Source organism: Anabas testudineus, chromosome 12 (genome assembly GCF_900324465.2).
Source record: "Anabas testudineus chromosome 12, fAnaTes1.2, whole genome shotgun sequence".
NCBI lineage: Eukaryota > Metazoa > Chordata > Actinopteri > Anabantiformes > Anabantidae > Anabas > Anabas testudineus.
In genome coordinates, this window is record NC_046621.1 from 16,666,046 (window position 1) to 16,692,294 (window position 26,249).

Here is a 26,249-nt window from a genome sequence, read left to right on the forward strand (position 1 = left end):
GCCTCCTCTCCTTCCACCACTCCACAGCTGCCACTGTTTGTCTGGCCGCGCACGTGGACACCGCACTACTTGCGGCCGGCGTCTTCTTCGTCCACGCGCGCGCGCGCCACCACTCTTTTGTTCTCGCACCTGCGCGTCTCGAGACCCATGCTGTCACCTGCGGCGCGCGCCCCTCACGCTGCAGAGCCGTCGCGCGGAACAACGACAACACGACCCGTTTGTGTCCGACGGCGGCGGCGGAGAATGAGTCCCGCATAACTGGCGAGTGCCGCTGTCATCTGCTGCCCCCGGACTCCCCCAGTGGAGTCACTGGAAATAAGAATGGTAGATAAAGGCCCCTTGTTGACTTCTGCCATTATTTTTTACCTGTCCATTGGGGCAGCTATTTTTCAAGTCCTGGAGGAGCCCAATTGGAAGTTTGCTGCAAAGACGTACAGAGCAGAGAGGGACAAAATACTCGAAGACTATCCGTGTCTCACCAGAGATGACTTGGACAGAATACTGGAGGTATGGACACACTCTTGAACTTTTTTTTTTTTTTTTCTCCAACCCCTGATAAAAAGATAATTTCAAAGTGAATCACCCGATACGTGTTTCATCTTGTGCTAGGTGACAGAGGAGGGTTTAATGAGCCGCAGCTGAAACTCTAGCAAAACTGCTGGATTAGCATCTCACAGAGCCAAAGTTTACCCACGAACCGTCCATTACAAATGTCCCAGTGAGCTTCAAACATGTTGTCTCCACTTATCTTAGGTGGGGTTCTTGTGCGCTAATAATTATTTTATTATGTAGCTCTCTTATCTGTTGTTAGCTTGACAGACTACTGTATCTGTCTGGTGCAATGTGCAGGACAAACGTGTCCATCCTCAGCCCTGTTTAAAAGCTGCCACTACATGGTATGTCTGGTTTTATCCACTGCACAAACAAACAAACCAGAAGTAAACACAAACAGGTGATTTTTACATGCATCTTCCCAGTGACATGTTGCTTGTTCAGTTCTCTGATGATGGATGGGAGGTTTTCATTTACCTGATTATGACAAGAGTATATTTGATCTCACTTGAATCCTCTTATGCAATATCGACACTAACAATGGTTCTTTTCTGTGAAGACAGTGACATCAGGTCTTATTGCAAGGCAAGCTTTTGAGCGCGCGCGTGTGTGTGTGTGTGTGTGTGTGTGTGTGTGTGTGTGTGTGTGTGTGAGGGAGTATGGTCAGAAACATGTCTGAACCTGTTCTTTTTTAGCCTTTCATCAGTTTTGGGGAGATGTATTATTCACCCATCCCCCCAGGCCCCTTTCTGATTCCTTCTGTTCTGTCCTTTTTGTGTTTCATGGATTGAATGGGATCTGTCTATGAGCCCCCTCCCCCCTATTCATGTCGCCTCTGTAGCTGCCAAACCTCCACAATGGCCAATACTGTTTCGGGGATATCATGGTTCAGAGATTTGGGAACTTTAGCTTTGGCACTTGCTGCAAGATGAAAGTGAAAAGCTTATGAAGTTCGCATCTTCACCTATAGCACATTTACACAGTCATATGGTCCTGTTATCATTACTCTAGATGTGTAGTCTACCAGTACTTTTTCATGCTGTTGTTTTCCAAGGCACCTGCCACGAAGGCTTTGGAGTTAATATATTAAAACATGCAATGGGTCGTCCTTGACTTGTTTTCAATAGCTTTATTTGTTTTAGGAGCACAGATTCTATTAAGTTTCCACTGTGGAAACTTTGTTCAGCTTGTTAACAGTTAAAATATATAAGCTGGCTGAACAACAAAAGGCAATAGTCTTGTAAAAGTTAGTCTTCTCTGTTATGTTAACAAGGAGTTTACTATTAACTATAGGACCCTTGAAGTGGTCACAGTTTACACATTAGATTTTATGGCCCATCAATGTTGGCTCTTGGGAAGCTGTTATAAAGTTCACTGTAGGGGATGGGTGGCTGCACATTATCTTTCTGGCAAACAAAGAATTTTAGCAGTTGGATCACAGCACTGTGTATGTAATTATGTAAAATTATTGTTTATGTAATTCTAATTAATAATTATTAGAATGTAAATGGTATTCAAATGCATAAGTCATTTAAAACTAGCATTGGAAACATCTTTAAATGTTAATGTGCAATTCATCTAAAAAACTTTTTTTGTAAGGTAATATGCTACACAACCTTGAACTTATCCAAGTCATGCAAGGTGGTGTTAATGACAAATGAATAAATAGTGATAGGACTGTGACCAAGTGACAAAGTTTGTCTTTTCTTTGCACTTTGCCGCATTTAGATTTTGCTCTGGACAGTTGATGTCACTTTTTTTACAGTTGTTCCAGTTGTTAAAAACACCAGTACATCACTAAACGTGACTTAAATCACATTTGTGTTGATCAAGTAGGAAGTTGTTTTATCAGCTCACATGCCTTAAACGAGTCTTTCCCCCTGGTTAGAATGAAAAGGCACAAGTGAGTGAAGTAGCACATTGTTTCATATCATGGCTATCTTTGTCATGTGTCAAGCATGCTTTCTCCTACTCTCTAAAAAAAAAGAGAGAAATGACACTGGAGTCTTTGAAGGTAGCAGTGTTTTTTGAAATCTTGCAGTTCTGGCAGTTAATTGGACAGAAGTGTCTTTATTATCTTGCATGGCTGATTGATTTAAGCATACCAACCACTCTAAGTACGCTGGTAATGAGGTTCACTTAATCTAGTAATAAACCTGCAGCGGTCCCAAACTAAGTTACATTAGCTTTTAATTCACTTGTGTTAATCAACTCACACAAAAAGAAACATTCCGTGTGTTGATGAAAAAAGCCTCACAAACCCATGCACTATTTGTCTTAGGTTGTTAATTAATGCCTAAAGTTTAAAAAATCTGAATAATGAACTAGAGTGGTCTGTTGGGTTGTCAGCTGTCCTGATAACAGTTGGTTTTAGTTTCTAGGTTTCTTTTCATGAGGTCATATCTTATCATGATATGACAGTGGTCAACTGCTATGCTGGCAGTTACTCTAGCAGTAACTGCTGCATCACCAACAGCATACTTGTGGTTGGTATTCTTAAACCAATGAGCCATAGAACACAATAAACACATTTCTGTCTAATTAACTGGCTGAACTGCAAGATATGAAAAACCACTGCTACCTTCAATGACTCACTCACTCTCTCTCGCGCTCTCTCTACATTCATGAAAAATAACAAAGACTTGTCATTTGTTATTTTGGTGACAGATGGCATTCACTCATATGATTTAGCTTGCTTATTACCCCCTTTTTTTTGTTTTTTTCCAAATTAGCATTTTGTATGTGCACAGATGTGTCTTTCTTTGAGTTCTAGACCATTCAACACAAGCTACTATAAAGCAAATAGAGCCCAACATATTTTTTTTCTATTTCACTGACTGTATACTTTGTTCATGTGATTGCTAACTGGTTCATCAGGCTAGTTCATAAGGCACATGCAGTTCCTGGTAGTAAGACAAATTAGATTTTTTTTGGTTTGTTTTTTGTGTTCTTAGCCTGAACATAGGCAATAACTAGTTTACCTTATGTGTATGAAGGCAAGCAGTCATTACAGATGCCAGAACTGTCAGAACTGCGTAAGCAGGACAGTTATCCACTAGAGCACAGTTGACATATGACAGTTAGCCAGTTACTTTCACTTCCTGAACTCTGTTCTGGTCATGAGATTAGTATCACATGTGTTATGGTTTGTCAGCTTTTTTATGTCACCATATTGTGATTTTTAATATTCTAGCAACATTGTTAATTTTGTGTCAGGCATTTACATCTTTGTACAATCCTTTCATTATGGGTAACCACCTTATTGCCATTGCCCATTGTCATAATATAACATCTAGACATTTAGGCCAATGATGAGTGAACAATAAAAGGCTACTGCTGTTTAATACTAGTATGATGTTAACTTTTTTTAAAAAGCATACTCGTGCTTCTTTTAGGCTATAATCTCTCAATAATGCAGTTCATCAACACATTGAGTATAAGCGGTTGGCTTCAGTTTAAGTGCCTTTATTAATCTCCTCCCTTTTTGGTTTGTTCTCCATGTCCTGAAGTCACCCCAAGCTGACCACTGGCTAACCTTTTGAAATGTTTAAAGACATAAACACTGCTGAACCTGTTTACTCAGACTATGGACACCATGTCTTTACTGGTCAAGATGGTGACAGATGGCATTCACTCATATGATTTAGCTTGCTTATTACCCCCTTTGTTTTTTTGTTTTTTTCCAAATTAGCATTTTGTATGTGCACAGATGTGTCTTTCTGTGAGTTCTAGACCATTCAACACAAGCTACTATAAAGCAAATAGAGCCCAACATATTTTTTTTTCTATTTCACTGACTGTATACTTTGTTCATGTGATTGCTAACTGGTTCATCAGGCTAGTTCATAAGGCACATGCAGTTCCTGGTAGTAAGCCAAATTAGATTTTTTTTGGTTTGTTTTTTGTGTTCTTAGCCTGAACATAGGCAATAACTAGTTTACCTTATGTGTATGAAGGCAAGCAGTCATTACAGATGCCAGAACTGTCAGAACTGCGTAAGCAGGACAGTTATCCACTAGAGTGAGGTTTTTCCTCTTTAATTTCTAGGCATGGTTTGAACACAAACTTGGTCATCTCTGCTGTCACCCTAAAGCCCAATGGAAGAACTCTGTTGTTTCAGCAGACAAAAGAATGGCCTCCCCTTGTGTTGGTAATTACAGAGCAGAACTGCCACAGACCTGTTATTATTAAAGAACCAAGCATCTTCCAGTACTTTTGGGCTTATATGAAATTTGCCAACCTCTGCACATTGCCCCCCTGCCAACACTTTTGGAGAAAAAAGTACTTTGGTGTGGGGAATTGCATTGTCCTAGCAGACATGGCTGGGTGTTTGCGAATACCCAAGAGGGTCAATGCTGTTTCTGTTATGGCTGCTTAAGCACACATTTGGTTGGAAATGCTTGATTAAGTATTTTTGGTCTTCACTGGATTTCAAAAGTGGAACTGTTCTTTTTTTCTGAAAGTGCAACTTCAAATCTTGAAAGAGAATAACAAACACAGGAAAGAATGACCACTTAAGAAACACCTGGTGCCTTTTTAATCCACTTATCATCATGTGATTATGAAATGGCTATTTAGGAGTGTAGGCACTTTCCTTCCTGTTTTTCTACCAAAGTACACAGTAGTTAGAACTACCAGGCCCTCAGGTTGAGGGCAACTCTCCATGGTGCCTGATTGTCTTTTAAGCACATCAGTGCTACTGCTGATATCATCAGCATATCATAGGAAGGATGTTGTGGAACAAATGGCGCTTGCACACAACAAACTTCCTGTCTTCCTTTTGCTTAGCTAAATATCTCTTTAATCAATTGATAGCATCTGTCTGATGTCCTCTATTAATACATTTTAAGTTAAATTCCATCTTTTACTCAATTGTGGTCTCTATTTTCTTTGTCCACAGGTGGTATCTAACGCTGCAGGCCAAGGGGTCACTATCACTGGCAATAAGACCTTTAACAACTGGAACTGGCCAAATGCTGTGATCTTTGCTGCTACAGTCATCACTACTATTGGTAAGTTCATTTAGAGATTCAACAGATCTAGTTCTAACAGTAAATGAGGCATTTGAAAAATAGATTTTGCAATGTTATCGTAGTTGGCCAAAGAATTAGTGGCATGGTTTTCAAATTCATACCGAAGAGGCAGTTTTTATGCATTGAAGTAAATGTACATTACTAAAAATAACCTAACCTCAGTAACTTATTTTCAATGTTTTAAAGGCTATGGGAACATTGCCCCGAAAACATCAGCAGGCCGTGTATTTTGTATCTTCTATGGACTGTTTGGCGTGCCTTTGTGTCTTACCTGGATCAGTGAGCTAGGAAAGTTCTTTGGTGGCAGAGCCAAGCACCTGGGTCAGTATCTTACCAAGAAAGGATTTTCACTGGTAAGTTGATACATCGCACCCCCTCACACCCCTACCCCACTCGAGGCAAATAAATCTCTCTGGGGTAAGTCTTCACCTGAAATAACAATTAGCTTTTTCTTTTCCAGAGAAAGGCTCAGTTCACCTGCACAGCTATTTTTCTCCTCTGGGGTGTCTTGGTCCATTTAGTCCTTCCTCCTTTTGTATTTATGTCCCAGGAGGGTTGGACATACATCGAAGGGTTGTACTTCTCATTTGTCACCTTGACCACAATCGGCTTTGGGGATTTGGTAGCAGGTAAGTTGAGACTTAAATACTTTTATTTTGTAGGATCTTCTTGGGATAAATAAAAGGTACACCTTGATTTTTTTGAGTGAGTTGTTTAATACGTTCAAGGTATACACACATAAAAAGGAAATTATGCTTAATCATGTAGGATGTTTTCATGACCATTTTCTTCGTCCCTTCAGGGGTGGAACCAAACCAAGATTATCCAACTCTGTACCGTTACTTTGTGGAAGTATGGATTTATCTGGGATTGGCCTGGCTGTCTCTCTTCTTCAACTGGAAAGTGCGGATGGTGATCGAAGCTCACAAGGCACTAAAGAAACGGCGAAAGCTTCGCAAACTATCTCTCGAGGACCTACGGCAGAGCAAAGCATCCCTCAAAACCCCCCTTCCTTTGTCACCCACTCCTAATGATGTCAACATCTTCAGCTTCCTGTCTAAGAGGCAGGAAGGCTACAATGACTTGATAAAGCAGATTGGCAAAAAAGATGGCACCAATGACAGTGCTGTCAACACCAGTAATACATCAAAAGAATTTAGTCGTTCCAAGAGTTGCAATGATGCTCCTATGGTTAATGGCCACACCATCCTTAGTCTGGACCGTTCACCACGCCACAAGAGACGCTATAGTTTTAGTGACCGCGTCACTGTTGCCTTTTCAAAGTCCAAAAACTACCTCCTTGGATCAGACAATGGTTTGCTGCTAACTGAAGATCATGTAGAGGGTGACCTAGAACTAGACCAGGACCAAATGTATGAGAACCAACTTGACAAGGATGCCGACCTTGAGAATGGAGGAGTGGGAGACTGTGGACAAGGTGGTCAAAGGGCATGGGACCATAAAGAGTACCATCCCCTAACATTCCAAAATGCAAACATTACTTTTATTGATGAGGAGAACTTACTTAACAATAATGTGGAGGAGGACGATGACAATGATGATGATTCTAAAGCAGAGCTGTCTATTACCACATGTGACGAAAACATTGAAACAAACTCCAAGGAGGAGGAACACTCAGAATCTGAGGAATCTGTGTTCACTAGCAATGATTCAGAACATAGCCACTCCTACGAGAAACTTGTAGAGGAATATGCAAAGGAAGAAAATACAGAATCTTGATGGCCTTTACCTATAAAATCATTTATTTTTAACTTTGTTGGCATTCAAGTATACATTTATGCATTCACATGTGCCGTTTGAAAAAACATCCAGTGTTTCATTGCACTTTGAGGGTCTAATCATGAGACTGAGACAATTTTTAAATCAGTGTTTTGTTGAAGATCTGTGTCATTTTACAAACAAGCATCTTGGTGAATATGGACTACAGAGCATGCCATGGGTCCACTGCTCTATTTATGCCTGAGATACTGTATGCAAAAACATCTTGTTTGATGTCTTATCTCCACCAAGAACAATTTTCCTTGAGTGCATTTTTCTACTCATTGGCTGATAAGAAATTATGTGTGGAAATGTATTTGATTTTCTATAGTTTCTTTGATGCATTTACACCATGTTGGTGCTTTTATAGTATTTATTAACATTAAGAACATAGTAGCTTTTAATCAATAGCTACAAACGTTTAAGTCTCCCATTGCACAATTCCACCAAATGAGGACAGTTCAAAGGTCCTTCTAGTGCAGATTGTCTTTTTAAAAAAACCTGAGCCAAACATTTGTCTGTGAAGAAAATGAAGGGATTATAGGCCAGTTCTCCCTTCTTTTTTTCTTTGGCATTTCTTTGTTTATTACATGAAGTCCTTGATAACGTTTTGTGCCTGAGATTTCTATTTATTTTGACTGCATATAACAGAATTGTGACTGCATTAGAGGTCATCAATGATGCACAGACAACATCTGCGAGCCCTAGAACTAACTGAGAGTAAAGCTGGAAAGGAAAATTACTTTTTTGAACAGAGCAGAGGCTTCTATGGAAAAATCATAATAGTTAAAGTTCTGCTCCAAGCTTCTTTTTTTAACTGCTGTAAAAATAACAGCTTTGAAAGTGATCTTCCCATTGTGACACACAGCGGACGTCTTTCAGAATACAGTGAAAGTGGGTTTAGCAAGCTCATACTTTGCAGTTGTGTTTTGCTGCGGACAGCATGTCAGTTGTTAAATTTGTGGCTTCTGGGCCTCTACCGTGGCAGTGCATAATGGGAATGAATGAAACATTCATAGCAACAGTATTTTTAATTTGTGTCTCTTTAGCACTCTTTCACTTCATTGTATTTACCATGTAAACATTGGCCGAAAGCCCATCATCAGCCCCTGCTGCGTGTGTTTGCCTTTAGGGGCTCGCACTCGCATGATTACTGCTTATGAACGGCAGCCAAGGTTAACTTCTAAAAGATCAATGCTCTCTTGACGTATGATTTAGTCATGAGACAAAGGTGGCATCAGGGCTTTTGTGTAATTCAATTTCCCTTTTGTTTCATGTGAACACAAGTGTAATCTCAAGGGGAACAAAATATACTGTACTTTGTGTTGGCTTCTTGTTAACTAACCTGCTTCCTTTTGCACATTAACTTGCTTACTTAAGACCAGCTACTTCATTTGTGCCAGATTCATTGAAGTTGGATAACATAGTCTAAATTTATATTTTTGTGAACTAATGGATCATACCATCCTAACTTATAGATGTTTTAAAAATGACTGCTATTAAGTGAAAATGCCTTAAATCCAATGCAGAGGATCCACACTACAGTGCACCATCTATTGAATGTACTTTGCAGTGGCTCACTGGAAAGATGATTATTTTTATTTTATCCATATTTTCTGTTTAATCAGTGTTGCTTCTTTTCAGCATTTTATTCCTCCCTCTTTTTTCTTTTTTTTTTTTCTTTGTGTCTCGATGGAACGTTATGCAGCCCATGGTACTTAGCTGGAGCCAATTTCAAGCATGTCTCTAGATCATTAACTGAGAATAGGTCTAAGGTCTAATCCATTGTCCAACATTTTCATCTGAAAGTTGCTCCATTGTGTTTCAACTCCAGTATAGTTGTCTTTTAGTTGTTGCTTTTTTATGATTAAATTATTCATGTTTCTTTGTATATGAATTCCAAATAAAACTGTACATATCAAGTAAAATAAACTTATATTACCTTGTGACTTTGTGATTATTATATTAAAGGGTTAGTCCAATAATTTTACACATGTTGAACATTACGTGGATTTGCTTCGTGAATAAACTTGTTTTTACAGTAGCACTCATTATGGGGTGGCATGTAGCTCAGTTGGTAGAGCATCTACAACAACAACTATAAACCCCAGCCTTAGTGGACCGACCCCCAGTTCCTCCTCAACTTTACCACAACTGTCCAATTGATGTCCTATTCCTGTTATTGCTATATCTCAGGAACACTTGGAGGGAATCGGAACAAGTATCTGCTTAAAGTAGAGTCTGGACGTTTTGGAAACGACAACATCACTGGTTAGTGGAGAGATACAGCTGCAATGCAGTCATTTTACATATTTCTAGTGTGGCCAGAACTTTTTCGTCTAAGTTAAGAGCTGTATCACTGCGTCTCTGTCTGATGTCATGTGAAACATTCACACTTACGTGCAATGGAAACATTACACTGCATTTCCACCATCAATGTTTCACTAGAATGAGTGGCATAACAGAACGTTCGTCCTTATAAATGAAGCCTTAACTGATGATGGTTACTGAACCAAAGTCAAAGCAGGGCTCGCTTGTGCTGAGCCTGATGGAAAGTAGAATGTCTCCCGTTACTGTGGGATCGCAGGCACAACAGATGCCTCAACTCAGGCCTTCAGACTCCTTACTTCGATATTTGAGCCAGAGGAATGAAAGCTGAAGTCACTGTTGTTTGATTCTGCCAAAGTAAAGTTTCTTTCTTTAGCGTTTGTGTGTGTGTGTGTGTGTGTGTGTGTGTGTATGATTTGCATATTAAACCCTAAGCTGTATGGGAAGAGTAACAGTTAACATTTATGAAGTGAATAGATGAAGCTCCTGAAAACTTTTTGTCTCTTTTTCAAAAAGCAACACAGGCAGTGTTCTGTTCGACAGCTCAGCTCGAATAGGGAGTTGCATATTGTATACACTCATTTAGTTGTCGTCAATGACCATGTACAGCATGCTCATTTTGCAAAAGCCACAGTTGAGCAACACCTATACAGTACCAGCTATTTTTACTGCAGTGTCAGCAGTAGTGCTTTTGTGACAGAGACACTTTGCTCTTCTGTGATGATCTGCAGATGAACTTAGAGCTGGATTTAGCAGAAACATAAACTGATTACAGATTGTTGTTGTTGTTGCTGCACCTCGAAGCTTCCACTGAACCGATTTTTATTTGCCATGAAAGCATTAACACAGTTAACACTGTTTGACCTTTGGATCCATATTACTGCCTTAACTATCTCGCTTATGGTTGTGTAGAAGTTCAAAAACTGATATGTGGAGGTGCTGATTGCGACATAGAAAAACACTTTTCTACAAGATGCATATTAAAAAGTAGGTCTTGCACAAATCTATGGCTTTTCTTTCGCACGTTTTTCAATTCGTTTCTTGGTGGGAATGTCTGGAGATATTACGGAGGGTTTACACATAGATTGCTTTATAACATGAAGCGCTTTCTTACATTTAGGACAGATTAGATTCAGATTAGTCGTTCCCAGTGACCTGCAGAGTTTTTTACTGAGTGGGAGTGTGTCTGAGTATTAATCATTTCTCGAGTTAGTATTGTGTAATGATTCCAGAAATCAGCAGGCCTGTCTTTCACACTCCACCACTTCCTTGAAGGTTTGTTTCCCTGGCATACTGTGTACTTGTAAAGTCATTCAGTAAGCCTGTTAGGCAAATAAAAGTACACCAGCAATCTTACATGCCCATACTTTTATCACTCTTCTTAATTTCATTTCTTCTACCAGCCTCTACCATCAGCAGTGTTTTCGAACAGCTATCAAAAATATTTTTTCCCCCAAACACCTGCAACACAAAACAATCTTCAAAGTGCCCAAGGTCTTAAAACAGTGGCCACACGCACAGTGTGTTATGGATAAATCAATGCCATCTCTCTTTGTGTATCAACAACAGTTCCATCCTGTGACAGAATGATGCCAGCTTGCTTCCTTGTCAACGAAGGAAGAGGGGGAACCAGATGGAGAGTTGTTCCTGTCTCCTGTTAAACGGCCGACACAACAACAGCTCAATAAGCAATGGCCCTGGATCTGGAAATGGGACTGAGATGGGCCCAAGGACTTCTCTGACACCCAATTATTTCCTGTGTTTCTGCGTCCGGCCTTCCGGACCGGAAACTTTTGGGGACCCCCCCAGAGAGGTTGTATTTGTGTGTATATGTGTGTATGCATTGTACTGCAAGTTTGTGTCTGAGTGTATGTTTTGGATCTGAGAGCAAGGTGGGATTGTTAGTAAAGACATGGGAAGTGCACTGGCAAAAAGCCCATTGCTTTTTAAAGAGCATTTAGGAAAGGATGGGAAAGAAAGACACTGGGCTGTGCAGAACAATGTCACTAACAGCTGGTCTGGTTGACGACAGAGGAAAGAAACCCTTATGTTTGACCTCACAAGACGCCATCAATATTAGGTCAAGAGAGTCCAAGAATCACCAAATACTGTAAAAGCACGCAATATTTTAGCCCTGCGGATATTTATAACAGACTTTGTATTTCAGAGTGAAGGACACTAATGAGTCACCAGGAAGCATATATAATGTAATGTGGCTTACATTTTTTGAGGTTGTATAGTGCCATACACAGTATTTTACTATTGTTGTGGATAACTGATCAGTATGATATTACAATCAGAAATTTCTACCTTTTCAAACTAACCACAAGACTCCAAACAAAACTGTAGCTGAGGAAAAGAGGAAAATTGTCACACTTGACACAATAGATGGGATTCATGCAGCACCTACAAACCAAATCAGTCACAGTAACTCCCCCTGGCACTCCCGGAGAGGGTGCAGCTCAACACTGTGTCAATTTCCCTAAAACAGACAAACAACTCAAGTCCTGTACATCTTCATTAGTAATAATAGCATGAGTAGGGTTTTAACTGAAACGACATTAACAGCATGTGGCCAAACATTCTATACCACATCACATCACCACTTTCCCCATGAAACTCACCATTATCTCCAAACTAAATCAGGAAGAAATACACTGCATGCAATTGACAATGTCTCCCACCCATACCTTCCTAAATACTGCAACCATGTGGCCAAAATTTAGAATGGCATAGTAAACCTCTGGCAGCATACTTCTGAACATTTATACATAATAAAATGACAAAACAAAAATGAGTAAGGTATTGATTACATTTGACTGTAAATGTAACTTTTTAATTTGTGAGCCGCACTTGCATATTTATGTAACTCTATAATAAGTGCATTAATTGAAGTGAATTAATTGCTTATTCATTTTATTTTTTAAAAATGATTTTATTCACCTCACAGATCTGAGGTACATGCACATTGTACAATTATACAGAATGGCCTTAACCCAGTTGCTGTACATGCACAATAAATAAAAGCACAGTATGGATCTAACCTCAACAAATGACAGAATTGATCATATTTTTCCATATACCTTCACTACAGAACAAAAATACAAATGAATTTGTGGATCGGTTTACAGTAATGAACTGTGAATGAGTAATGTAAATGTACAACTGAACATCATCCCAGCCCACATCACCATGGTCCACAGAGGGACACAAAGCATGAGAGGAGCAGATCCAGCAGTCTGCAGGAAAAATGCTTCTCTGCTGCTCTCTGGTGAAGGAAAATATCAATACACTTTGCAAATAACAATAAGACATATATTAGGTTTTACATTTTGAACGTAGTAATTTAAAAGATTTATTCTTCCGTTAATGTTTTTGCTTTTTATTTGTAAATTAATGCCGCTTACCTTTCTTTTATTTTGAAAACGTTCTGCTGAGCTTTAACCCGGAAGTAAACAACTGTTATTATGCTAACGAAGTGTCATCGACTCATCAGGATTAGGGTGGGAACTGCAAATATCGAGGAAAAATAAGAGCAGCGGACTTGTGTTGTTATTTCTGTAAGTGACAGTTTAAGACAACTGAGCATACTACTTTAGAGAAGAGGCTGTCATAAAGTTAACACGATAGAAGGACTTATAAACGGACTGAAACTGCTTAGCTTACGTTGGTCTTCTACAAGTGCACGGTTAGCAAGAGGCTAACTGGCTGATTCCCTTTTCTATTTGGGTCCTGACGGGACGGGAGAGAGATGTCCTGCAGTTTATTGGAGTTTTGTCGCCTTCAAGAGCTCAAAACGGTCCGGGACTACTTGTTCCACACCCAGAAAACCGAACCAGTCGAGGAAAGGAATCAAACAGGTACTACTGGTGTACTACCGTGGACAACGCATCTCTGCACAATGCTAACGTCACATCAGTCACTATAGTGTCAGCCCATTCAGATAGCTAACTCAGGAACCAGTTTTGTTAAATGCAGACTTGAGCTTTAGCAGGACCTGTCCTTTTGACCGGTCGTCACATCCTAAATGCACAGAATGTGCCATCGTGTCATCAGCGCAGTGACAGAGCCCCCACCCCCCCACGCACTGAACCAAGACATAATAATGCATTATAAATGTCCACTGCCTTAGGATTAGAAGTTATTTCCCTGCAGAGCAGTAGGTGCTGTGTTGATGTTAAAATAAAAACCGATAATTTTCCCAGTTACTGACTTCATGTTTTGATGTGATCCTTTGGAAACCAAGAGACTTGAGCAAGTCCCAATTGCACAAGCTACTCTTGACAGTATAACTTCATAGGCTAAATCTAATTTTGCATTTATTTTGTTGTTCACTTTTAGATAATGAGCTGTCTTGGGACACCTCTGACTGGGAGTCAGCATGGGACAGTGGCAACAACAAAGAGGAGGAAGCAGCTTCTGCCAGTGTGGTCTGTCCTTCGTTTTGTATTTCATTCCATAATTTTATTATGCCATTCTTTTCCAAATAAAGTTTCATCTCATTACTGCACCACAGGAGGCTCATTGCTCTCTCACATCCTCATTAATACAAATTTCTCTACACAATCGTAAAAAACAAAAGCATGTGGCGTGTTGTTTGCAGACTTAAAGGTAATATCCCTTCCCACTGCCTTTTCTTTGTGCACTGCAGACAGAGGAAGATTCAATGGGGCAGAGTGGACCCTGGATGCAGGACTGTGTTGTGTCTCTGTCTCCATGTTCTGACCTTCTAGTTGTGGCTCGTGAACAGAAGGTCGTCTTTCTTTCAGGTACGATATTCAAACATATATGATGCTCTCTAGGTACACATTGGAATTACAGACAACTGTTAATGTTTATTGATGATTCCAGCTAAATGGCGTACAGATGACAGTGGTAAAGAGGAGATGACTCTGGCTGTGTCTTGGACTGGAACCCTCAGCACTGAAGAAGGGTGAGAGACAGTTTGGTTAATAGAAGGAATTGTACTGCACAAATGACAACAGAAGAGTTGAAGATGGGTAACTTACAGGCAAAAAGATATCAGAGGATGGTAGGATCTCACTGAAGAGGAACAATGAAACATGAGCTCATGCATGAACACAGTATTCTTGAGAGACAGAGAGGTGAGCTTCGTCATGCAGACCCTACATCTTGATTTGTATTTGTTTGTCTGTCTCCAGAGAGTGTGTGAGCAGCTGTATCTGTATCCCACTTGCAAGCCAAAAAAGGTAAGTTATACTTACTGATATCCCAAGATGACATGACTGTAGAAGCCCAAAATGTGTGTGTGCATACAGTGTGTGTTCATGTGTGTGTAATTGCAGGAGCTCTACTGGCCGGCCGGACTGGACGTGTGTAGTAGTCGGCTTCACCTCTGGCTATGTCCGCTTCTACACAGAGGTACTTTGAAAATGCCCAGTAGAGGATTGTAGTACTCTTTGTGCTACTCTGTCATTTTCAACTGTGTAATGAAAAACTTATTCAGATAGTCAGCATAAAACCAGTACAGCATTGAGTACAGTCTTTAAATAGTCACAATGGATAGTATCAAATGTAAAACCGATTGTGTGTCATCAGAACGGTGTCCTGCTCCTGGCCCAGCTGCTGCACGAGGACCCTGTATTGAGACTCAAGTGTCGCACATATGAGATCCCTCGTCATCCCGGAGTAACTGAGCAGGTGATGTACACACAGGACATCACTGTCAGAGCTGTGCATGAGAATTATGTTCAGATATAAAAGGAATACATTTTAGCAAATAGGTGTATTCACTTTCTTGCCCAGAGTCAGATCAGACAATCAATACCTCCCTCTCTCACCTGTACAGTGAATGAGGATCTTGATAGCAGCTAGTAGTTCTAACTTAGCCAAGCTGTGTCATGATAATGTCAGATCTCTGGGCTATGAGAGCAATGATTTCAGTCCTATTTAGCTCTCAGCAAGAAAGCAAGTGCATTTTCCTTAATGTCAAATTATAAAGAACGTTATTTTAACTATACGTTTACTGCATATGGTGGTTACGTTTTTGTCAAGTTTGATCTCTGATATTTCCCTTATCAGCTTTTTCTGGACCTTTCAAACTGATAACAACATGCTCATTAGCAAATCTATATTAATTTCATTCTACCACAGCATGAAGAGTTAAGTATCCTCTATCCTGCTGCTCTGGTCACCATTGATGGCTTCAGCCTCTTTCAGTCTCTGCGTGCCTGCAGGAACCAAGTGGCAAGAGGTAGTGTGTGCATGCTTGTGTGTGTGTGTGGCACAGTGTATTCATGTGTGTTAACTATAGGATGAGAGTTGGAGGATTACAGTGTGAAATGTTACAGTGCTGTTGCAGTGTGTTAACAGAAAACATGTTTTTACCTGCTTGCTGTGTGGATAGAGTTTGCCGCAAGGCATTCAGGTACAGTGAAGTAAACTGATATGCACACATACACCTGTAGAGTATTAGTAGCAAAGCTTCAGCAGTGTTCCTTTAAACCTCCAGTAGTGATCTGTGTTTTTTGAGGGTGTGTGTTTACCTACCCTGTCTATTAAAATGCCTTTCTCCTACAAACCACTAGAATTTGCTTGTATAAATGCAAATTCTTTAATTGAAGGTATTGTTTTCACATTATCAACTGCTCTTGGCATCTCTGTTTGTGCAGCTGCAGCAGCAGGTAGTGACATGATCCAACCCCCTCCCCTGGCCTACAAGAAGTGGGGTCTGCAGGATATGGACACCATCGTCGACCACAGCAGCGTTGGTAAGAGTTTGTTTATTAAAAAGGAATTCATGTTTGTTTGTTTGTTTTTTATATTAGCAGTTGATTGATTTATAGAGGTTATGTCCCTTTATATTATGACACAGTATAAAGTCCATCACAAGGTTGCACTGATGATTCTGAATTAGTGTATCAGAATTTTTTACCAATGCAGCTAATGCCTTTTTTTTTCTCAGGTGTTATGACGCTTTGTGTGTTTGACCAGATGAAGAATGCCTCTATCCTGGGGGGATTTAATGCTTCAGTCAAGGGCAGCCCCCCTGCCATGAGCCAGTATGTTACTGTGGGAGGGGGTCCTTACACAGGCTTTTACTATGCTGTAGAGGTGAGTATGTGTCACCTTTACATTCAGATTAAATTACATAACTTTAAGAGAACTAATTTTCATTTTTTCTCCTCTCTCTCTCTCCTTCTGTTTGTAGGGAAGCTCCCAGCCCCTCCTATCTCACGTGGCTCTGGCTGTAGCCAGTAAACTTACCTCTGCCCTATTCAGCGCTGCCAGGTGGGGTGTGTGTGTGTCTGCATGTGTGTGTAAATCAAATCTCTTGCAATTAGGACTAAAAGTAATATTGAAAGAAACAAGGTCAAGTAAATACATAATAAATCCAGAGAAGCAGGACATCAGTAGAAACTACGTCTCTGTGTTTGTGCGGTGCATTGAGCACTCATTTACTGTCTGCTACACACCGAATGCTGCACTGTTGACAGTTTACAATTGAAACAGTGCCAAGCAGTCCAATCAATACTCATGGCCTGTTCTCTGCTCACTTCCAGCGTAATCCAAAAAGGGATTTCTAGTGAATGTTTTCTCTCAGTGTGTATACTCTGTTAATCCTTTCTTTTACGTGACTCATCTTATTTGTTTCTTGTTGACTTCCTCTGTTATTGTCAGTGGGTGGCTAGGATGGAACAGGAACAAAAATGAAGAGGAGGCTATTCAGAAACAGAAACCCAAGGTGGAGCCTGCTACACCCTTGGGAATAAGGTGCCACGATTTCTCTATACACATTTAGAAGTATCTTATTGATCTTGGCAACATGAACCTTCAACATTCCTTTTGCTTAAACTTGACCTCCTGTACAGATTTGGTCTTCCAGACTCTCGTCGACATGGTGAGTCCATCTGTCTGTCCCCTTGCAACACGCTGGCTGGAGTGACAGATGATTTTGGTCGAGTCACACTGCTGGACCTGGCCAGAGGGAACGCCATCCGTATGTGGAAAGGTGAAGGGAATGGAAAGAGGAAAGAGAGGAATTAACTAGAAGAAATTAATAGCATGCCGGCTCATGCATTCAGTTTTAAAGTAGTTCATGTGGTCACTGTCATGTGAACATAACAGCTATTTTTCAATTTCTCTTAACTGCAGGTTACAGAGATGCCCAACTAGGATGGCTGCAGGTCCCAGAGGAGCAAAGTGATTGGGAGTTCTCCATGTCAGCTTCCCTCCAGCAGAGGGTGAGACGCCATGCTCTGTTCCTGGTCATCTACGCCCCACGCAGGGGAATTCTTGAGGTATGGGGGATGCAGCAGGGGCCACGAGTTGGAGCTTTCACTGTGGGCAAACACTGCAGGTACAACTGTTCATCACAAACAAAACAATACCAACTGCATTTGACAGATCAAAGAAGCATATACTGTGAACTGTGGAGAGAGAGGAGAGACAAACTCTGTGTGTACTTTCAGGTTGCTTTATGCTGGTTATCGTCTGATGGGGGTGAACAGCGTGACCAGTCAGGGCTGGAGGCTACACACCCAGCAGGTGTGTTTATTAGACCCCATCACAGGAGCACTGAGGACAGTGAACATCCCCTTCCACCTGGCCCTCAGGTTGGTGCACAGACGATTAACAGACAGATTAATTTTGAAAGTAATGTGACAGTTTTACAAGGAGAAAGATTAACACTCTATCTGTACTGTACATAAGAGGCTACAGTCACCAACCAGTTAGCTTATCTTAGCACAAAATCTGAAAATAGGGGGAAACAGCTATCCTGGTGCTGTTCAAGAAAAAGCAAATGATATTCATGCACATTTATTGACTGTGTCATTGTAGTAAAGCTCTCTCTGGATGTGTAGGAACAGCTATAGACATACATACACATTAACTTTGTATTGATGGCTGCCAACAATTTATCCATCATCCTTGGGTATCTTCTCCTTTTCAGTGACAAGAAGTGTGAACGAGCCAAAGACATGCACCTGTTAAAGAGACTGACTGCTGTGCTGAGGAGCAGAGAGGTGGAGCCCGGTGAGAGACAGAAGAACAGGAGCTGAATGAAGATAGAAGTGTATTAATTGAAAGGACTTCCAGTATTTTTGTCTTTGTGTTCATTTACTTTTTCTGTTCAGATATTTTGGAGAGTGAAGGCAAAAGTGTGCTGCTCGATATCAAACACCCTGCCATTAAGAAGCAGGTATGACTAATCAGTACACACTTACTGATGTGCACAGTGCGTTCAGCAGTCGACATTCTTGCTGAAATCTTTACTTCCTTCAGGCTCTGGAGTCTCTGCTGTCAAATAAGAACGCTCCTGTCTCCAGTCTTATTAACATCACATCCGCATTATATGACACTCTGAAGCAACACGGTAATGTTTTGGTTAAATGATAGAATATTAAAATGGAAGTGCAATAAAATGGTCTTTTTTTTTTTTTTTTTTTAACTTATGCTTGTTTCTGTGTCTGCGTCACAGACCCTAATGAAGTGGATGCAGTGTTAGGTCAGCTCTGCTCCTCCCAGCTGAAACTGCTTCAGCTCTACACTGACATCCAGCAGCTGCACTCCACTGCAGACAGAGAGGCCTGCTCTGAAAATGTGAGCAGACAAATACACACACACACACACACACACACACACACACACACACACACACACACACATATCTTGTTAAATGAACTCACATACACATTTTCAGACTGTAATATGACATAATCCAAGGAAATGCAGGCTAATTTGACTTTGTAATTCACATTTTTATGAACACATTTTCACTCTTCCCATCCTGCAGGACTCACTAGAAGACATGAAGGATGAATTGTCCCGTGTTGGCCCCACTTTACAACGCTATGCCCAGTTCACCTCGAGGCCGAGTGTTTCCTTTGCCCAGGACTCCCCTGACTCACCACTCCCTGCCCACGCTTTTCTCTCTCAGATAGAGTGTGGAGAGGACGGGCAGCTGAAAGTGATCCGCGGGTCTGAAACTGAATGGAACCAGCTAGGTGTGGAAACATAAATGTGCTCATTGTATGTTTAGAAAACCACCAAATACTACTAAAGCAGTATGCTAATATTATTTATCATACTTCTTAGAATGATATTTAATCATTAGCCTGAATCTTGTCAGCAACTTGGATGGCATCATGTGTTTTTGCTTTTCCTTCCACCAAGCTTGTTGTATTTGTAGGTTGATGTAAGATGTGCAAACGTGTCCACGCAACAATATTGTTAATGTCTCAATATTACAAATCCTTACAATGGGCATATCATGGACAATACGATGTGGCACAGCCCTACTACAACGACATAGTCAAAAAATGTGCATGAATATCATTTTTAGTTAGTTGGTTTCCAAACCGGTCAAGTGCAAACTTCCAAAATCAGAAATGCTATGCTGCTCAGACTTCTCATTAGACTTATGATATGTTGAGATGTGAGTTTGCATAAAGTACACAACTGCTCTCATACACTGATTACGAGTTCATCAAATTATCAAAGAACAACAAAGAAATCGTGCAAATACACATGCTTCAGGACTTTACTCTTGTGTGTCCTTTTGCAGGTAACTTCCTGTTCTGGGGTTGTCTGTGTGGAAAAAGCCCACTCCATAAAGTCTGTGACACACTACAACAGGCTGGCATCAGTCCACAGCAGCTACTGGTGAGTCAGAGAGAAAGTGATAGAAGGAGGGGGTGGAATTGAGATCAGTTTACTAATAGTAATAGATAATAGGTGAAAATATGAGTTAGATTAGTTAGATAAATTGTGACACACTTTGTCATTTCTCTTCCCGTCAGTCTTTACTGCTGAGCGTGTGGTTGCAAAGGGAGAAGGAGGTGCTACAGAAACCAGAGGAAACTGTTAGAAACCTGCACACACTATTCATCGTGCTCAGCAACATGAAAGGTGTGTGTGTTCTTGTCTCTGGGATGCAGAACGCAGCAAGTCTCAGCTTGCCTTTTGGTTACAGCTCATCTCCGCCAGTGAAGTTACAGGTTGTTCTTCCTCTCCTCAGGTGCAGTGGAGGAGTCATGGGACCCTCAGTCTGTCTCCCCCTGGTGGCAGCAAGTTCGCTCCACATGCATCCAGTCCCACAATGCTGCTGCTGCCCTGCTTGCTGCCTTCATCGCTCACCGTGCCGCTAAGGCCAGCATCAGCAGTCGGGCTGACAGCCAGGTAGACGGCACTCCTCCTGAAGTTACTCAGCGCTATAACAATATATTTTTCTCTCTTGCAGGCATACTACACTCACTAGCTTCATGTACTTCATGTATTGTGTTTGTGTCTGTGTGTGTGTGTGTGTGTGTGTGTGTCTGTGTGTGACAGCTACAGTCAGAGTGGGAGGCAGTGTCTTTAGAGCTGGAGCAGTGGGTGGTGTGTGTTCGCCAACTGGAGGATGTGCTGGTGCTGCAGACTCTGCTGTTGGTGCCTCCTCCTCAAGGAGCTGCAGGAAGCTCTGCAGCACACTGCTCCATCAAAACACTGTTGGAGGGAGGCACAGGTAGGCTGCACACAAGCATGTCTGTAGTATATGTTTTAGTCGTCCTGGGTAGTTTTGTTAATCTCCTGTGTTTTAGTACTAATATTGTGGTTAACTGTGCCTTCATTGCTCTCTCTCTGTTTTTGTCTTTTTCTTGTCTTACCTGCAGGTGGCATTGCTGACAGCGTCTCCAAGTGGGTGTTCAGGCACAACTTGGCGCCTGAGCGACTCAAGGAAATTCTCCAAAAAAAAGAAGACAAAGAAGCAGATGAGAAACCAGAGCAGAGTGCAGGAGAAGAAGCACAGGAGGAGAAAAGCCAGGAGGACAGAGACAGAGCAGCAGGTGAAGACTGAAGAAACAAACTGAATCAAACTGATCAAAATGTTCTATAATGTTAAATGGAACTCGCATGTTAAAGGGCTTTACCACAATTCTCACAGTTACTCAAGCAGTTTAGTGACTGCAGCAGTAAACACTGCTCACTGTGTTTTGCAGATCTGTTGGTGGCAGTGTGCCAGCGGTTCCCACACTCCCTCACACCTGACCTGCTCTTCGCCCACTGCTGCTGGGAGTATGTGGTGCAGTGGAACAAAGACCCTGAGGTGCACACATAAAAAACAAAAGAGCACGACAGCTGTTAAACGTTTAAAGATCTATTTTATTCTTCTGATTTTTAATGTATATAAGAATACTAGCTGCTTCAACAAGGCAGTTTTCCCAGCCAGGAACCAACAATCATCTTAGTTCTTAAATCGGGACTCACACCTGCTTCTTCTTCCTAGGAGGGGCAATACTTGTGCTTGGCTGTGGAACATCTAAAGCTGGTCTCCAGTCCACATATCCAGCTAGGTTAGTGCTTTTTCATGATCACAGAGAATAATGAAAAAATTGTTGTAACTTTCTTCAGCTCGGCATAAAATAACAGTTTAAATCCAAATTACAGTAAAAGTAAAATATTATCAATACCTCCACTCTGTAGACCAGTACCAGTACTTTCTTACTGACTAGTAGTCAGTAGTTTCTCATTGGGCTTTACTGAATCTTTCCCACAGGTATATCTGCAATGATGTGGAGTACATTCATTGTCAAACGTTTCTCAGCAGCAGCTTACCTCATGGAGAAGGTAAATCATACAGTTTTCAGTATGTCTGTGTATCTTTTAAAGCGTTGATGAGCCTGTGATGAGTAATTTCAATTGATTTGTCCAGGTGGGGAAAGCACCCAAAGATCGGTTATGTCGACGGGTAAGTCTGTGTTTCAGCTATAATCCACCATTTTAATTATGTGGTTGGTTTATTGATTACTTGATAAGATCATTTCATATGTAAAGAATTGTAATAACTAGGTGGATTAAGGATGTGTGTTGGTGTGCAGGATGTCGGGATGGGAGACAAAGCCATGACGTCTTTCCTGGGCTGCTGCGTCCAGCTGCTGCACATCCTCTCGGAGGTGACTGGAGTATTGAATAAAAATCAGTGCCCCTTGTCTTTTTTACATTACTATGTAAGTAAAACGTGTCGTGGAAGAAGCATGGAGAATGACCAGTGCCTCGCACAAATCCAGCACAGAGCATGGTCAGTGAAGCGTGGGCCAGCGCATTGTGAAGTGTAACTTTTGAACTTGAATTGGAAGCGTTTGAGGCTTTTTAATTGTTATCTTCTTGCTTTAGACGGTGCTTTGGTGGAATCAACTTGAAGTGAAAGAAAGTAACATTTATTACTTTATATAGAAATCAGTTTTAAAGCAGTTCTTTCACAGTAGTTGGTACCTAAGAAATACATTAACTTCAGGAAGTGTCCTGATAGATCGACACAACAAACCATAATGACAATGTGAAAACATTCTTTTAGAGGAGTGGCCTCAGGACACGTCTCTCTGACTGTCTGTGTCACTGTCTGTAGAGACTTGGCAGTTCAGACACCTCCCATCTTATCTGATGCAGCTTGACAGGATCTATGAGGAACAATGGGCTAAACAGTCTGAATCCAGGTGTGAGAAGCATTAGGTGTTCTTCCCCAAGAAGACTCAAAGCTGTGATTGTTGCCAAAGAGGCTCCTGCACTGAAAACTGCTGTAAAGTGGAATCTAATTCATATAGAAACATCTCAGAAAATCTGTTTTCACTTTGTCATTATGGGTTTTTGAATGGACGTTATCCATTTACTTTAAAATCAAATCAAAGTTCCTGAAGTCACTGTAACTGGTTTGTTTTTAAAAAGTGCTTGTGCTCCAACCATTGCTACCTCTGCTCTAACACTGCTACTAACTTATTACTTCTACCAATAGTAGTATTACTTGTATCACTACCACTGCTAAACCTTGCAAAGAATAAAACATGCATTTGTAAGCTAACTAGCTTACTGAAGGAGCCCCTCCAGACATCCTTTACAACATATCACATATTTGGTGTCTGACATGAACAAGTTTAAAACGATACATGCAGTCCTCATTGAACAAAACAGAATCTATGACGATGCAAATGCTCAACCTTTTCCTCCTCACCTCACATCTGTTCTTTTCTTTGTCACTCAGGCAGACTCAGCTGTCGAGGAGATTCCTGCCCCAGAGCTGTCTGTGGAGGAGGTGTGGTGTGGGGCGGAGGGCCCTGCCTCCATAGCTGAACTGGCCTTGGAGCAGAGAGGCGTCCACTACCCCCTGGTCCAACACCACTGTCTGTTAGGCTCTCTTCTACATGCTGCTATGACCTTCAGTCTAAAGGTCAAACCTCTCAGCCTGTTTGACAGCAAGGTGAGGAGACAGACTGTCCACCCAGCTAGGCTTCAGTGTAGATGTAGCTGTTGTGGTAGAATAAATGTGTGTTTTATATTATAATCTTTATATTTGTGGTCCAGGGTAAGAATGCCTTCTTCAGAGATCTGACGTCAATCCAGCTGATGCCCAGCGGAGACATGGACCCAGGTCTGATCTCACTGCGACAAGAGGTGAGCAGAGGACTGAAATGCTGTGGCTGACATGAAAACAATGCCTGTTGTCTGATCTGTTTTCCCACATCTCTGCTCTGTCTCAGTTCCTTCTGCGAGTGCTGACCAGTTGGGTTCAGGCTATAGATGATACTTCCAGTTCAGCAACTGGCACCAGCTCTATCCCGCTACCCTCTAGCGGCCCCAAGGCTGACTGGTGGCCCTCAGTGTGTCTGGAGCTGGGCTCCCTGCTGCAGGTCAACCCCGACATCCTGCGACGGCACCTCGTCTGTGAGCTCTACAACCAGGGCCTGGACCTCCGGGCAGAAGAGGTCAGTGTAATGAAGCTTGTTTCTCTGCTGCAAACTGAAACTAAAACTGGGACAATGCTACTTCAGTGCTCTGTTGTGACTGTTCATATCTCCTGCGTGGTTTCCCATCACCTTTAGGTGATGTTAGAAGTGGAAGATAAGGATGTGCTGGGCTCCCAGCTGTTGGTTTTGACGGGACAGAGGCTAAGCTACTCGCTGCTGCACAGTCAGAGCCAGACACAGGCTGCTATGGAGCTGCTGGCTCGTCTGCCCCCCACCCTCTGCACATGGCTCAAAGCTATGGTGAGACACACAGCACTGCACTGACACCTCACCAAAGACACTTGAGCACATTCTCAGAAACAAGATGTTCAATTGATTTGGACCTGGTTCAACTTGGGTTGTTGGTCTGATCTCATTTTCTCAATAATAAGTGGATCCTCAGGAAATGTGAGAGGTTTTGGTTACGTAGCAGTTTGACCACTCATCAAATATATACTGTTATCATCTAAGTCAAAGCTGAACTGTCTGTTTGAAATATGATTGTCTGTGCTGCAGGACCCCAGTGAGCTGCGGTGCCCACTGGTCCCCTTGGTCCAAACCAGCCGGCTGGTTGGACGTCTGATCGAAATCCTGCCAGAGAACCACGCCCAGTACAGCCTCGCCCTGCACCTCCTGGAAGCCGTGGAGGCCCTCACCACTGAGGACTGAGATGGAGACGGCTCTTTCTATAGTTAAATGTCTAAAGAAAAACACCTCCTCCTACACTCATATGCAGCGTATGAGAGACTTTCACCATGGAGGAGCTTTTCTGTTTTGTCACTCAACTCATGTTGTTCTAATATGAACGCTTTGTCCTCTCAATTGTAGAATTCAGCGACACAGAGTGGATATGCCAGGCTTTTAACTTTTTTTTTTAATCCATATTTTTGTGCATGTAACATAAATTATATTGAATATTTGTGTTGTTGAAAAAGTACCGCTAAGGTTTCTGAACCGGTTCTAAAGGAATGAGGCATGTTTTTGTCACTTTACCCTCATTTTCTGTTGGACTTTCAAATCAGATATCAGTGTGTCCTCCATCTGTGCCATATCAGAGTTCTGCTTTACATTTCTCCTTCCTCCTTCCCTGTTACAGACGAGTGAATCATAAGGAAATATGGACCTTATTTTTTATTATTATGCAGTACTGTACTAGCTGTGCCTGTTCACCTCTGATTCTGTAGTCCACATGCAGCTGCTCTCACTAGGCTGATCCAATGCAGAATAAAGAGGTTTCTCATAAGCCTAGAAATGAATGTTGAGATAATGCACGTTGTTAGTCGCGCTGTTGGTGACTTTGTTTCATTTATTCACATGAAACAAGCATAAAGCATAAAACTTATTTATAGTTCAGAGACATTTTTTCCATATAGGATTTACTATACAAAAGGTCTTTCTGGACTACACATTCTCTACAGTTGTCACACAGTGACACTGATTGTAGTGAATTGTGAAACATTTGCAAACAAAACAAAAAAAAAACTCAAACTCCACTGAACCGGATTCCTTGTAGACTGACCAACGAGATCATATCTTCAGTTCCCACCGACATATATATATGTGTATAAAGTAAACAAACTTGATGGTACAGTCATCACAGTTCCCAGCTGCTGTTCAAGCCAAGTATGTAAGTGGTAAAAGCAGAAGCACGTAACGTTCAGTTAGGCTGTCCCCTCTCAGTACCAAGCTGCAGTTTGTTTTCACGGACATGGACATAAATTAAAATCTTGTGAACCAATTTTTTAGCTCTCAGCTCAGTGACGAGGGGAAAAAAAAAAAAAAAACAACAACCCCTGGTCTCTCTTCAGTCCTCAACAACACACATCCTGGTTGTTTG

At 41.4% G+C, this 26,249-nt stretch overlaps 2 protein-coding genes across 2 annotated transcripts; both read left to right on the forward strand.

Annotated features, from left to right (window-relative positions):
- Positions 1-40: 40 nt before the first annotated feature.
- kcnk5a (potassium channel, subfamily K, member 5a) lies at positions 41-9,300 on the forward strand. The gene is made up of 5 exons (XM_026354893.1): positions 41-507; positions 5,453-5,564; positions 5,772-5,938; positions 6,046-6,214; positions 6,388-9,300. Exons 1-5 carry the CDS (start codon positions 322-324, stop codon positions 7,323-7,325), a joined length of 1,572 nt encoding a protein of 523 aa, XP_026210678.1. The 5' UTR covers positions 41-321; the 3' UTR covers positions 7,326-9,300.
- A 4,143-nt stretch (positions 9,301-13,443) lies between these two features.
- Positions 13,444-26,196, forward strand: rab3gap2 (RAB3 GTPase activating protein subunit 2 (non-catalytic)). The gene is made up of 35 exons (XM_026355619.1): positions 13,444-13,552; positions 14,034-14,122; positions 14,344-14,461; positions 14,544-14,625; positions 14,855-14,902; positions 14,999-15,074; positions 15,252-15,353; positions 15,807-15,906; positions 16,325-16,423; positions 16,618-16,766; positions 16,864-16,943; positions 17,334-17,426; positions 17,525-17,664; positions 17,808-18,012; positions 18,125-18,268; positions 18,607-18,689; positions 18,791-18,855; positions 18,939-19,029; positions 19,135-19,256; positions 19,450-19,660; positions 20,221-20,318; positions 20,456-20,564; positions 20,674-20,834; positions 20,985-21,159; positions 21,308-21,481; positions 21,635-21,741; positions 21,922-21,988; positions 22,192-22,262; positions 22,348-22,383; positions 22,514-22,588; positions 23,671-23,886; positions 23,991-24,080; positions 24,167-24,391; positions 24,509-24,673; positions 24,929-26,196. Exons 1-35 carry the CDS (start codon positions 13,444-13,446, stop codon positions 25,079-25,081), a joined length of 4,128 nt encoding a protein of 1,375 aa, XP_026211404.1. The 3' UTR covers positions 25,082-26,196.
- The last annotated feature ends 53 nt before the right edge of the window (positions 26,197-26,249 follow it).

Bases quoted from the DNA above. Each gene is read 5' to 3' on its own strand.
- rab3gap2 (XM_026355619.1), top strand. From the start codon at position 13,444: ATGTCCTGCAGTTTATTGGAGTTTTGTCGCCTTCAAGAGCTCAAAACG. The intron at 19,661-20,220 runs GTGTGGAAACAT...GTCCTTTTGCAG, and splicing joins AACTGAATGGAACCAGCTAG to GTAACTTCCTGTTCTGGGGT. The intron at 21,482-21,634 runs GTGAAGACTGAA...TGTGTTTTGCAG, and splicing joins GGACAGAGACAGAGCAGCAG to ATCTGTTGGTGGCAGTGTGC.
- kcnk5a (XM_026354893.1), top strand. From the start codon at position 322: ATGGTAGATAAAGGCCCCTTGTTGACTTCTGCCATTATTTTTTACCTG. The intron at 508-5,452 runs GTATGGACACAC...CTTTGTCCACAG, and splicing joins ACTTGGACAGAATACTGGAG to GTGGTATCTAACGCTGCAGG. The intron at 5,565-5,771 runs GTAAGTTCATTT...AATGTTTTAAAG, and splicing joins TACAGTCATCACTACTATTG to GCTATGGGAACATTGCCCCG.